Here is a 12,386-nt window from a genome sequence, read left to right as displayed (position 1 = left end):
TTGTTTATTATATTGTTAATTAGAATAACATATCAATCCCTTAATTGTTGGAATGAACTTAATCTTTCCTTTATATTCTATTTGTAGTTGCACAAAAGTAGGATTTCCTTTCTTGATGGAGAAATATTTTTCAACCTTTCTTGACCTAGGATCGTAGACTTCAACATTGACTTCGTCTTACCTAAAATTTTACATTGATTTGTACAAAATATACACGTAACTTGTATTAGTGTGTATATATAATGAATTATCTATAAACCACAATGCAAATCATTGAAATCATAAACATTAACAAAAGTATCACACTTATCACCAAAGTCCCCGTCATAATCATCATCCTCATCACTCACATTCTTAAATCTCAACCTTAGATTATATTTTATGGACATTGTACGGGGCACTCCCATTTTCAACTTCAACTCCCTTTATCTATTAATTAAATATTTTATTAATTTTTAACGATTATAAAATAATTATTAATTTAATCTTTATTGAATTATTTCAAATGATCCCACGCGCCACGCTTCTCTCTCAACAATCCAACTTTTTCAAATCTCTCTACTTAAAACGACACGCTAATCGTATAAACGACACTATCTAACCCTCAAAACGACGCTCAACTTCAATTCCAAAAATCCCACATTCCTCCGAAACTTCCTACCAATCTTCGCATTCATCATCTATCTCTCTCTAGAATTTCCCATTTTCTCTCTCTAGAAAAACCCACCAAACCCAGGAAGAGAGAGAGAGAGTGAAAGAGTGGCGGGAAGAGAGAGAAAGTGAGTGTTAATGGAGCAATCAGTATTGGATGACGTCATCCGTCGTCTACTGGAAGTAAGAGGTAGACCAGGGAAGCAAGTTCAGCTTTCTGAGTCTGAGATCCGTCAATTATGTTTACAATCTAAAGATATTTTTATGAAACAGCCTAATCTTCTTGAACTTCAAGCACCTATTAAAATTTGCGGTAATTTTTTCATTTTGGTTTTGCTTAATTCTTTGTTTATTTGGATTATATGATTGTTTGCTGTGTTTTTCAATCATTATTTTATCTGGGATTTGCTTAATTTTTGTATATTTGATTTGTATGATTGTGGGTAGTGTTTTTCAATCATTATTTTATCTGGGATTTGCTTAATTTTTGTATATTTGATATGTGTGATTGTGGATAGTGTTTTTCAATCATTATTTTATCTGGGGTTTGCTTAATTTTTCTGTAATTTGCTGTTTTTAATTATGGGTTAGTGTTTTTCAAGCATTCTTATATCTTGCCAATCTGGGTTTTGCTTAATTTTTTTTGTAATTTTAATGAATTTGATTTGGGTTATTGTTTTTAATCATAATTTTACCTGCGTTTAGCTTAATTTTTATGTACTTCGTATCTGATTAATAAGATTGTGGGCAGTGTTTTTCAATCATTAGTTTATATGATTTTTGCCCAATTTTCTGTCAAGTTGTTGTATTGCAATATGGGTAGTATTTCCTAATCATTATTCTATCTGGTATCTGTTTTGATTTGAGCTATTTGATCTTGATAATTATGAGTGTTATGTTAATAATCAATACTTATTTTCTTTTTTACCTGTTGACCCATGATTGATGTGTTATTAATTTAATATATTATAGGTGTATAGGTTTTATCTTCTTTTAGATGTTGAGTTTAGATACATGTCTATTTTACCAGGGGTTTACCTTTTTATTTAACACCAATTATATGAATTATGATTGGACTGTTGGAGTTATTTGGTTACTGTTGAAGTTTAGTGTGTGAGCTCTAATTCATCTTCTACGTAGATAAGATCTTGATTTGATTTTGCTGCTGATGCCTGATGGAAATCATTTCTGTTCTTTTGATTTGAATCCAACACATTGTGGTTGAATTAGATCAAGGTCTGAAATCTGAATTTCATATAAAGATCTTTTAATATAATCAGCTAATTAAAAATAGTTACATTTCTCTAGGAGAGTGTTACACTATGGAAGAGAGTGTTGCTGATGCATTAGTTTTTTTTTTTATTTATTTATTTATTTATTTATTTTTATTATTATTATTATTATTTTTTTTTTTAAGGTGTGCTAAATACAAAATTTGAAGTCTTTAGCTTGAGCTAGTGACCTGAAACGATTAAATAGTCCCACTGTATAAAATTTCATTAGGTGGTAGTATGTTTTTATATTCGGTATTTCTCTTGTATAGAATCAGCTATCTACTAGTAATTGCAATAAATATTTCTCTAATTGTCATTTTACATATTATGTACTGCAGTACCTTAATAGATAGTTTATCACACATTTTAATGTAATCAACTAATTCATACACTCTTTGCTGCATTCATCAGCCACTAATAGAATATTGAATGTAATCAACTAATCTTTTAGCTAATTTCACTAATCAAAAATTGAATGCTGAAACAGAATGATCAAAGGATTATTGTTTTTAACTTAAAATGCCATGAAACATGTTCATTGCTAAAACTGATCTGCAATCATGTTTATTATCTTTAAGTGAAGTACTATTTTCCTTACAAAGTGATAGAAATTAAAGGTGGTATGTGGGGAATCCGGTGATTGATATCAATAGGGCAGGGAAGTCTTAGTGAAATTTGGAAAATTTTCTTTGTGTGTGTAGGCAACCCAAGGAATTTATCACTTGCCTGTCAGCTTGAGTTAATATTTGTGTAACAGAATATATTGCATTCTCTATTTATCATGTAATAGAACATATATGGTGTTGCGAGCTCTACTCTCGCTGTGAAAGAAAGAAAGTTACATTATAGCTACCAGCTTCTCTTTCTGTTTAGGTTTTATTTTTGTATAATCTATCACTGACGGCCCATTGTCAACTGGAATTTCAGTGTGTGAATTATGACTAGCGTACTTGAAACTCTTTTGTAGATCTAAGGCATGCATGTTTGACTGGTTTAGAAATATTTTAACCACCATGGCTTTAAACTTAATGAGCCATTCATCGTAACCTAAAAGCCAAAATATTATTGGTCTTTGACTCTTTTAGAAATGGACAGCGTGCTATTTTCGTTTTTTTTTTTTTTTTTTTTTTTTTTTTTATCTATTTTGGTTGTTGAATTGTTGAGTATTCATGTCTGATTACTTATTTACATGTGATTTGCAGGTGATATACATGGTCAATATTCTGATCTTCTAAGACTTTTTGAATATGGTGGATTTCCTCCTCAAGCAAACTACTTATTTTTGGGTGATTATGTTGACAGAGGCAAACAAAGCTTGGAGACTATTTGTCTTCTTCTTGCGTATAAGATAAAGTACCCTGAAAATTTCTTCCTCTTGAGGGGAAACCATGAGTGTGCTTCAATAAATCGTATATATGGATTCTATGACGAATGCAAGAGAAGATTTAATGTTAGGTTATGGAAAGTCTTCACTGAATGCTTCAACTGTTTACCAGTTGCAGCCCTTATTGATGAGAAAATTCTGTGCATGCATGGAGGCCTCTCACCTGATCTGCACAATTTGGACCAGATACGAAATATGCAGCGGCCTACTGATGTGCCTGATACAGGTTTGCTGTGTGACCTTCTCTGGTCAGATCCTAGCAAAGAGGTCCAAGGCTGGGGTATGAATGATAGGGGAGTTTCATATACATTTGGTTCTGACAAGGTGACAGAATTTCTTGAGAAGCATGATTTAGACCTTGTTTGCCGTGCACATCAGGTCAGGCTGCCAATTTAATTTAACTGTTTAAAAATAAATAAATAAATAAAAACTTTGTTCATTTTCAAATCCGTTTTCTTTTGATGGTGAATAATTAGATTTAGAGATAGTTATTAGCAGCTGTTGTGTTCTGCCTCTCTTTTGCATGTTATGTGTATTCATTTTATAAGCGTTTAATATAAAACCCATTTGTTAGGCTGTGATAAATGAGGGTAAAAGGAAAGAAAACTATATGCAATTTTGTTAAGAAAAAAAGTAAATAAATAAATAAATAATCACATGCCAAGGCTGTGGTAATGGAATTTTTTCCCAAATCACGTGACTCGTTTCTTTAATTAATTTTTCAACTCAATACCTCCTTTATGGTAATGGATAATAATGGAAATTGGAAATTTGGAAAGAAAAGCAAAATTTTGGATGGACAAGCATTGCTATGGAAATTGACAAGGGACTTCTATGAAACTACACTAGTAGTCTAGTAGTCCATTAAATTCACCCACCATCTATTACCATCTGCCTAACAAACTGATAGTATTCTTTTCTAAAATATTCCTTCTACTCCTATGCTCTCAGAAAGCCAGAACTGATATCAATCTTCTTGATAATCCAGGTAGTGGAGGATGGATATGAGTTTTTTGCAGATCGGCAGCTTGTAACAATATTTTCTGCCCCTAATTATTGTGGAGAGTTTGATAACGCTGGTGCTATGATGAGTGTGGATGAAACTCTGATGTGCTCATTCCAGATATTAAAGCCTGCAGAAAAGAAATCAAAGCTTTTAGGTAGCAGTACTACTACTGCTAAGCCTGGTAATGGAGTCAGCTTTTTTGGGAGCACTACAACCATGAAATCTGGAACTTCTCTCCCAGGGGTCAAGGTAATCTAGCTTCCATTTACTATATAAGATCAAGTAGAATTTTCTGGAACTCTAGGTCAATTTAAAGCTTTGCATCTTGGCTTTCTATTATGCCTTCCCATAATCCCATTTCCTGGAATAACGCTGTCTTCCTTTTGTTTTGTTTGTGCTTTAAGATTGAAAGCAAAAACTTAGAGTTGACTAGTCGGGGAGCCAAAATAAATTCACCTTTCTTTTTTTCTTGTTAAAAGCTCGTAGGACTCAAGCTTAACCTGAAATTTGGCACTTGAATCCGCCTATTCTTTTTATTTGTAAATTCTGCCCATCTTCACCTTGGTAAGAGATTACTATTAAATTAAACCCCTGTTTTTGGAATTTATGTGTGCTCTTGCTTTTCTCCAATCTTCACACCTCAAAGTTGCAAAAGTGCCTTGAATATTATTGCTATTGGTTTAAACAAAGTAGGTGACCAATTAGAAATTTAGAATTATGTTATGACTTATGTAAGTATTAATATGCAACAATGCAACATATTTTATCTATGATGTAAATATATGTGGACATTATAGCATGATTGTGTTGTTACTGTTGATACCATATACTTCTTGATTTTCAAAATGATCCACTTTTAAACCTACACTATTAACACACTATACAATCTCTGTTTTTGGTGATTTTTATAAGCGTAATCTTGTGGGGTCTTGTTAGAAACATCATATATTAAGGGTTGAAGTTATGCGTTGTCAAGCATGAAAAAAGTGTTTCATTGAAAAGGCGGCTGACAATAATTTAAATAAATGGAAAAAGGAACAAGGAACCTAGCTAAACTCAAGCATATGAATATCATGCTCTCCATTATAAGGTTGTTAACTTGACCCTTCACGATCTTCTTGTGTCTATCATACGTGTAAACAGATTTCTCTCTTGAACTAAAACCTGTTGTTACTTCCGCTGTCTTTAAATAATTGACCACATTCGGTCAAAGATAATTTTTATGGAATTGGGTTGAAATACCATAATTGTCCTTTGTGTAAGTTTTTACATTCTACAAGGTATGTCTTCTCTCAACTTATTAAGGTGAATATGGTTAGCTTGTAATTAATAAAAAAATATTAGAAAGTGGAATATTATTTTGGGGAGAATCTGGGAAATCAAGATGGCCATTCGGTAAGGGGTGGAAGGAGTTTGTAAAAAAAAAAAAAAAAGAAGAAGAAAGAAACATGACATTAGATTAGCTGGTATATGTTGGAGAATTTTTTGAATACTAAGCTTATTGTAACCAGCAAAACCTTCTTTGGCAGCAATTTGTTCTACTAATTGACTCAGTTAAAGATTTACTCATGTAGGATAAATATATTCTCGGTATCTCTTAAAAATCCTTTTGCACATTGCCTGTCTAGCTGTTGATCTTCCTAGTACCTAGACTCATTGAATTACTTCTAAGACAACCTATGTGATCAGTTGAGATCACCAATCTGTCAAACCCCACGCACAGTCTTTTCCAATTTTCGTCTCTAAATAATAGATTTAGAAAGCATCATTCTTGTGAACTCATAAGTCATACCTAGAATCTTTCTTGCCCACAGCATCTTGATTAGAAGTTTCTCACTTTAACTAGAACTGCTGTATTATTTCATCTGAACTCCCATTTGAATTAAGATCTTCTGAGATCATTTGATAATGATATATTTCCTCCATGCCTTCTTAGAGTCACATTACAAATAGAGTTGTGCACATGAGTACATCAGTGCATGACTCAGGTTCCTTGTAAAAGTAGCTAACGTTGGATGTAGTTCAAAACTCACTTAAAATTGTCTATCAGCTGTATGCCAAAGAGTGAAAGACAGCTTGGGATTCAAACCTCTGCCGCATCATAATTTACTTCACCTTTCAGTTTCTTGTAGGTGGTGTTAATAGTTATTTCACACTTTAATTCATTCTTTTTTTCCTTTCCTTTTTCCCCCATATTAATAGATACCTTTTATTAATAGATGCTTGATTGGAATTTCCAATATTCTACGTAGACTTTTTAATTCTTTCCCTCAATTTTTATATAGTGAGTGTAAATACAATGTACTTAAAGCACCTTATATTTCTTAGTTAGTCAGTACAGCTTTATTCCTTACGTATTGATTTAGCACATGCACATGCAGTTTCTATGGGTATAGAAAGTGTGCATGTGTGTTGATGTAGATTGAAAATGAGAAAGGTCTAGAGAGAACATATGAAGGAAGACTCTCTTAAGAGACACATGGGTCATGGGTGTACAACTTCAAGTTGATGGATGCCTATCAAAGGGTAAAAAACCTGCAAGGCAGTAAACATGAGCTGCCCCTGTGTGTATTCAGGAACCTTCCTCATTGGAGAAGTAAAGAAAGGAGTTGGGAATATGTAGGTTATTTTGAGACAGTGACTACTGATTGACAAGGTTACAGCTCTATTGTTGTAAAATAATCCCCTTAAGAGTCGTGAACGATGGCCTGGAAGATTAGATTTATGTGGACTCCCTTGTGTATTGCCTCTTGTTAGTCTTCACTTTGGTCACTACATATAACTAAGCTCAATTCCTGAATTTGTGGGGATGTTATAGTGAAGGGATTATCTATTCACGCATTTCTAACCAATTAACCATGTTTTGACCAAATTTCCTTTTCTAATCTGTATCTGTAGTTGAAGTATGTGGCAAAATTTCTGCTTCTTTTCTTCACTGAAGTATTCAGGATACACAAATATCATGCATCCTAATTTCTAAATATCTATAATTTTGATGGTCACTGCATAGCCTGCTGCAAGGGATTTGACTTTTATTTTCAATTAGGTGCTAACTTCATTCCTGTTTGATTTGTCACACAATGGCTAATAAGTTAGATGCCACTCCCAGTGATTCTTAAGCTATAGAATATTAGATTTAATTTAGGAAAAATGGAAACTAAAAATCCAACCTTTGGCCGGTCTGACAATAAAAATCCAACCTTCGTTTAATCTCACAAAAATCCAACCTTTATACCCCACCTTCTTTGACAGATCCATTTGACCTTTAACCTGTTAAACAGGTTAATTTTTTATTTTTTTTAATTCTCACTCCTCTTCTTTCTCTCTCCTCTCTACACCACCGCCAGTCCACCACCTCTGCCACCACTTACCCACCCTACCCGAAACCGAAACCCTCTTCTTCCTCCTCCACTATCTCTCCTCCCAAACCAACGCCCAACCACAAGCCTCACGCAATCCTCCCAAACGAGGCGGTCTGAGATAGGGTATGGGGTCGGTTTAGGGTCGCCCACCATAACCACCACCCCAGCATCTCCCTCACCGTACCCATAACCTCTTCCACCACCACTTACCCCCATACCCATACCCAGATTCGAAACCACCAACCCCATACCCAAGGTCGCGCGTCGATTGGGGTTTTGATAGGGGCTAGGTTTCGCTCAGGGGAGGGAGGTTGTGCGCAGGGGAGGGGGAGAGAGAGGGGGAGGTTGTGCTGCGTAGGGGAGGGAGGGGGAGAGGGGGATGTTTGGTGGGTTTGGTTGAATTGGGTGTTTGGTGTGGTGGTTAGGTATAGATTCGAAGGGGGTTTTGGTGGTTGGGGAGGTTGCGGCAAGGGGTGGGGGGGTGGGGGGAGATCGCCGGAATCCGACGACCCCGATGGTGGGGCTGGTTGGGCTGGGGGGTAGTTGCCGGGGGCTAGGAAGGGTGGCTGGGGTGGTGCGGGGGCTAGGAAGGGTGGCTGATGGTGTTTTTTTTTTTTTAATGATTAAAAAAATAATGGACCAATTAACGCCTGACACGTGGCACATAACTTACAAAAAACGGTCATCAACTGGTAATGGATCTGTCAAAGAAGGTGGGGTATAAAGGTTGGATTTTTGTGAGATTAAACGAAGGTTGGATTTTTATTGTTAGAACGGCCAAAGGTTGGATTTTTAGATTCCATTTTTCCTTTAATCTATATATTTATTTTTGCCCACTTCATCTGTCAAATCATGAAGGATTGCTAGGTTTCTTTGGTAATTAAATTGCAAGTTGAGCAGTAATATTTCAGAACCAAAAAATTTCGTTTCAGAAGATAATAATAGGCTATATAGTATACAGTGAGTCTAAATATTTGAAAATAACTGCTGTAATAGTTGTATGAAAGAGAAGATCTAACCTCAATATTTGAGCTGCTGGAATTAGTACAATTGATAAAAGGAATTCTGTCTTGAATAAAGTGAGATGTTGGAGTTGCAAATTCATTATCCACATTGCTAGAGAAATGTTTCATCCGTCCACTGCATTCATAGGCTGAGTTAGTTGGAAGCGCAATCCTTTGTCCTATCCTACTGCTATGTGTTAGTTGTAATTTGTAAAAGAGGAAGCTTTTAAGTGATTCCAACAGCAGGATCCCCACTGTTAAAGCCATTTATCGTGAATATTACAATTGTTTGAAGACTTCCTGCAAAAATTATTTGCTATGATGGCCCTGTTTTGTACTTTTGTTTACCTTATTTTCACTTATTTATAAGTTCAGGATATAAGTTAAGATAAGGGTTGCTCAAATTTTAATTACAACTAAAATTAGTTCAAATTAGAAAAGATAAGTTCAGACACCTGAAAATCAGGTGAATAAAACACGCCCTAAAAGGTCCAATATGCTAATAAAATCATGGTTTCGTAGTATAATACTTCCTCCATTTCACTAAAATTGCATCACTTCTCATTTCACGTTTGCCAATTCGTTAATTCAAACATTAATGTCTCTAATTACCAACAAGTAAAAACTACTTCCTCTATTTGACAATTAAAGATATTAATGGTCAAAGTTATGCATTAATTTGATATCATGAAAAAATAAATTGAGGCAAATGCATCATGGTTCACTGGAATGCATTATTCTCCGCTATTCCTTCTATACCGAATGACTTGCCATGTCTCAACCTCATATAATTGGTGTATAACTTTTTTTTTTTCCCTGACAAAAATGCCTTTTATAGTGGTTTTGTTATATCTATCTTCGCTCTATCAATTAGTGTGGTGTATTAGAAAATCAAAACATAAACCACTATTGATTTTAGGGATGGTAACTATTTTTCTTTCAAGACAGCTTACAAATTTATGACTATCAATTACATGCGGAGGGAGTATCGCGCTCTATCTTTTTGACTATAAAGTTGCTGGCATGTGTGTGGCATTCATAAATGTTGACATATATAACTCAAATTTATGCTTTGATTTCTCCTGCGTCCTCTGCTGCTGTTATTAATGCATAATTGGTATTGCTTTTAGTTTTTTTTGCTGACTCTTGATGTTAATCTTATGCAGTCATATGGTGCTTAAGTATGATAGGCGGTGGTTTTTTTCCGAAATGACAATTCACAGTACAAAGTTCCCCTATGCTGTGACTTTTAGTGGACATGATTAGCACAAACCGTGGAGACTGGAGAGTACAAATTTGGTTTACTACGGTCTGTTAATTGTACAAATGAGAAAGAGTATCTTATATGTGATGTAAGGGATAATTTTTCTTGGCAGAAAGTACAGGGCTGGGATTTATGGAAGAGGGTGCTTGTCATTCCCTTCTGTTGTATAGACTGGCTGCTGTCATGGTTGCCGCTGCTACTTGTATGTACGCTTGAAATCACATCTCTGTCTCTCTCCCGCTATTATGTACTGTCTTTTCTTCTGAGAATGTAAACAGGTCCTAACTTGTCTGCAGCATTGGCAACCCTGTTACAAGGTAACCACAGTTATTTAGTCTCTCCTTTCTGTATTTTCTTGAACTACTGTATACTCCTACCCCTTCTCTTTTGTTGCTTTATAAAACAGCATTACCGATCTGCATGTGTATTTTATATTTCAAAGCATGGTCGGTTTATAGACCTTGATAATAAAATTTTATACATCCATGTGATGCTAGCTTTATTCTCATTGTAGAGAAAACAGGTTAAGGGTTAACTTATAAGCTTCTGTAGAAGCAAAATCTTTCATCAATATTGATTCATGTCAATGGGCCTCATCCAGGCCATCGTCGTCTACGTTTTATAGATGTTACTTGATTTATAGTTATCGAGCACCTTTCATTGAGAATTGTCTTAGCAAACATTCAACCATGGTATTTGGTCCATCTTCCTTCGGAACTTTCTTTGGTGCTAAAATATCGTGCTGTGGTTAAGCAATGGCGGGCTACTTGCGTTTGACTCTGATTTGTGCAATGATTGTTCAATGCATACAGCGATTGACTTTGAAACTGCTGTATTAGTTTTGAAATTCCAGTCTCAAGAACATTCTGTAGTAGTCTCTTTCACGGTCTTGGGTTGAATTCGTGTAGTGAGAAATGCTCAACTTTTCTTAATTTCTTAGTCCTTTTGAAGCGGGTTTCACACAAATTCGACCCATATTGTTGGAAATTCCAGTCTCAAGAAATTTGGTGTGTTAAAGAATGTAATAATTTCTTCATAGAATTGGTGATTTGGAATAATAATAGCCTAATCTCAAAACGAGCGCGAAATTCACTGCTTGAACTTAATCTTCGTTTCTTCCCGTGTCTACTATGACTTGATTAACATTCATAAACCAAATGGAAATGTTAAAGTGTATTTTAAGGCAATATTGCTAAGTAGAAGTTGAATTTAGGGGTTACAAGTGAGTAACATTTTATTTGGTAGATATTCACAAGTACAGTAATTTTGTAAGAAAAGTTTTATCATCATTTCGTCATTAATTTCCATTGTTACTCCGTATCAATTAATGGATGATATTGATTGTAATAAAAAGTTATGAATAAGAAAACATTTTGGAGTTGAAGTTTCATTATTATGGATTTATGGATGCCAATTTAAGATTTTTCTTGCAAAATTACACATAAAATTGTTATTACTTCTATCATTTATTAATTAGGCAACATAACATTCTGCAACACCAACTTAACGTGCACTACATTATATTCATGACACAACCTTGTCTATATAATTAAATTGACACCAACTTGAGAGTGAGGGATACCTCAAGTGGTGAAAGCTTCTCTTTCGATTTCATAAGATTTTGGGATTGATTCTCACCCTACTCTTGTGGCTCTCTAAACACACACACACACACACACAACACACACACACACAAAAAAAACAAAAAAAAAAAAAATCAACTTAGGGCCTGTTTACATTTACTTAATTTCAGTTCAGCTCCAATCAGTTCAGTTCACTTCAGCTCCAATCAGTTCACTTCAGCTCCTAATATCCCTCTCTCATAGAATATTCATTTCAGCTCAGTTAAGTTTATTTCAGTTCAATTCAACTCCAATAAGTCCAGCTCAGTTCAGTTCAGTAAATATGAACAGACCCTTGATACTGAAAACCACAATTGACATTTTGATGACCAAAGTACGTTTTCAATCCAAACACACTGTTAAAGAAATTAAGATTATTAGGTAATACATCCTAGGGAAAAAAAGGTACCAGTTGTGGTAAATTGGCATTCATTCTACTACAAAGTACAAACCATCAATTGACACGCTAATCACTAAAGAACAAAGAAAATCAGTGGTTTATTCCGCTGGAATCATCATTAATCAACAACTAGTAGTTTAATTTGTTTGATTATAACTAGGATTATTAATTAAATTAGTGTATCAGATTCACTAAGAGCTGGACCAACAGCACATGGATACATGTTACAGCGTTACTCTTTTGGAGATACTCAATAATCTAATCAAGAAGTTGATTGATTAATCAAAGTGTAAGAATCAGCATATGAAGCACCTAGAAACCATTTAATTAGTACTCCTTCTATCCTTTAAAGAATTAAGGATATCTTATATTTTCTTTCTAAGCCGCTACTAAAACATTGTTCTATTTTCGTATTAGTC

General features: G+C 34.6%; 1 protein-coding gene across 1 annotated transcript; it reads left to right on the top strand.

The window, feature by feature from the left end:
- The first annotated feature begins 539 nt into the window (after positions 1–539).
- Positions 540–10,447, top strand: LOC110708350 (serine/threonine-protein phosphatase PP1-like). The gene is made up of 4 exons (XM_021886464.1): positions 540–964; positions 3,128–3,687; positions 4,298–4,564; positions 9,848–10,447. Exons 1-4 carry the CDS (start codon positions 790–792, stop codon positions 9,860–9,862), a joined length of 1,017 nt encoding a protein of 338 aa, XP_021742156.1. The 5' UTR covers positions 540–789; the 3' UTR covers positions 9,863–10,447.
- Positions 10,448–12,386: the final 1,939 nt, after the last annotated feature.

Source organism: Chenopodium quinoa, unplaced genomic scaffold (assembly GCF_001683475.1).
Source record: "Chenopodium quinoa cultivar QQ74 unplaced genomic scaffold, ASM168347v1, whole genome shotgun sequence".
Taxonomy (NCBI): Eukaryota; Viridiplantae; Streptophyta; class Magnoliopsida; order Caryophyllales; family Amaranthaceae; genus Chenopodium; species Chenopodium quinoa.
Note: the sequence above shows the minus strand (reverse complement) of the source record. Positions and strands in the feature narration are given on the sequence as shown.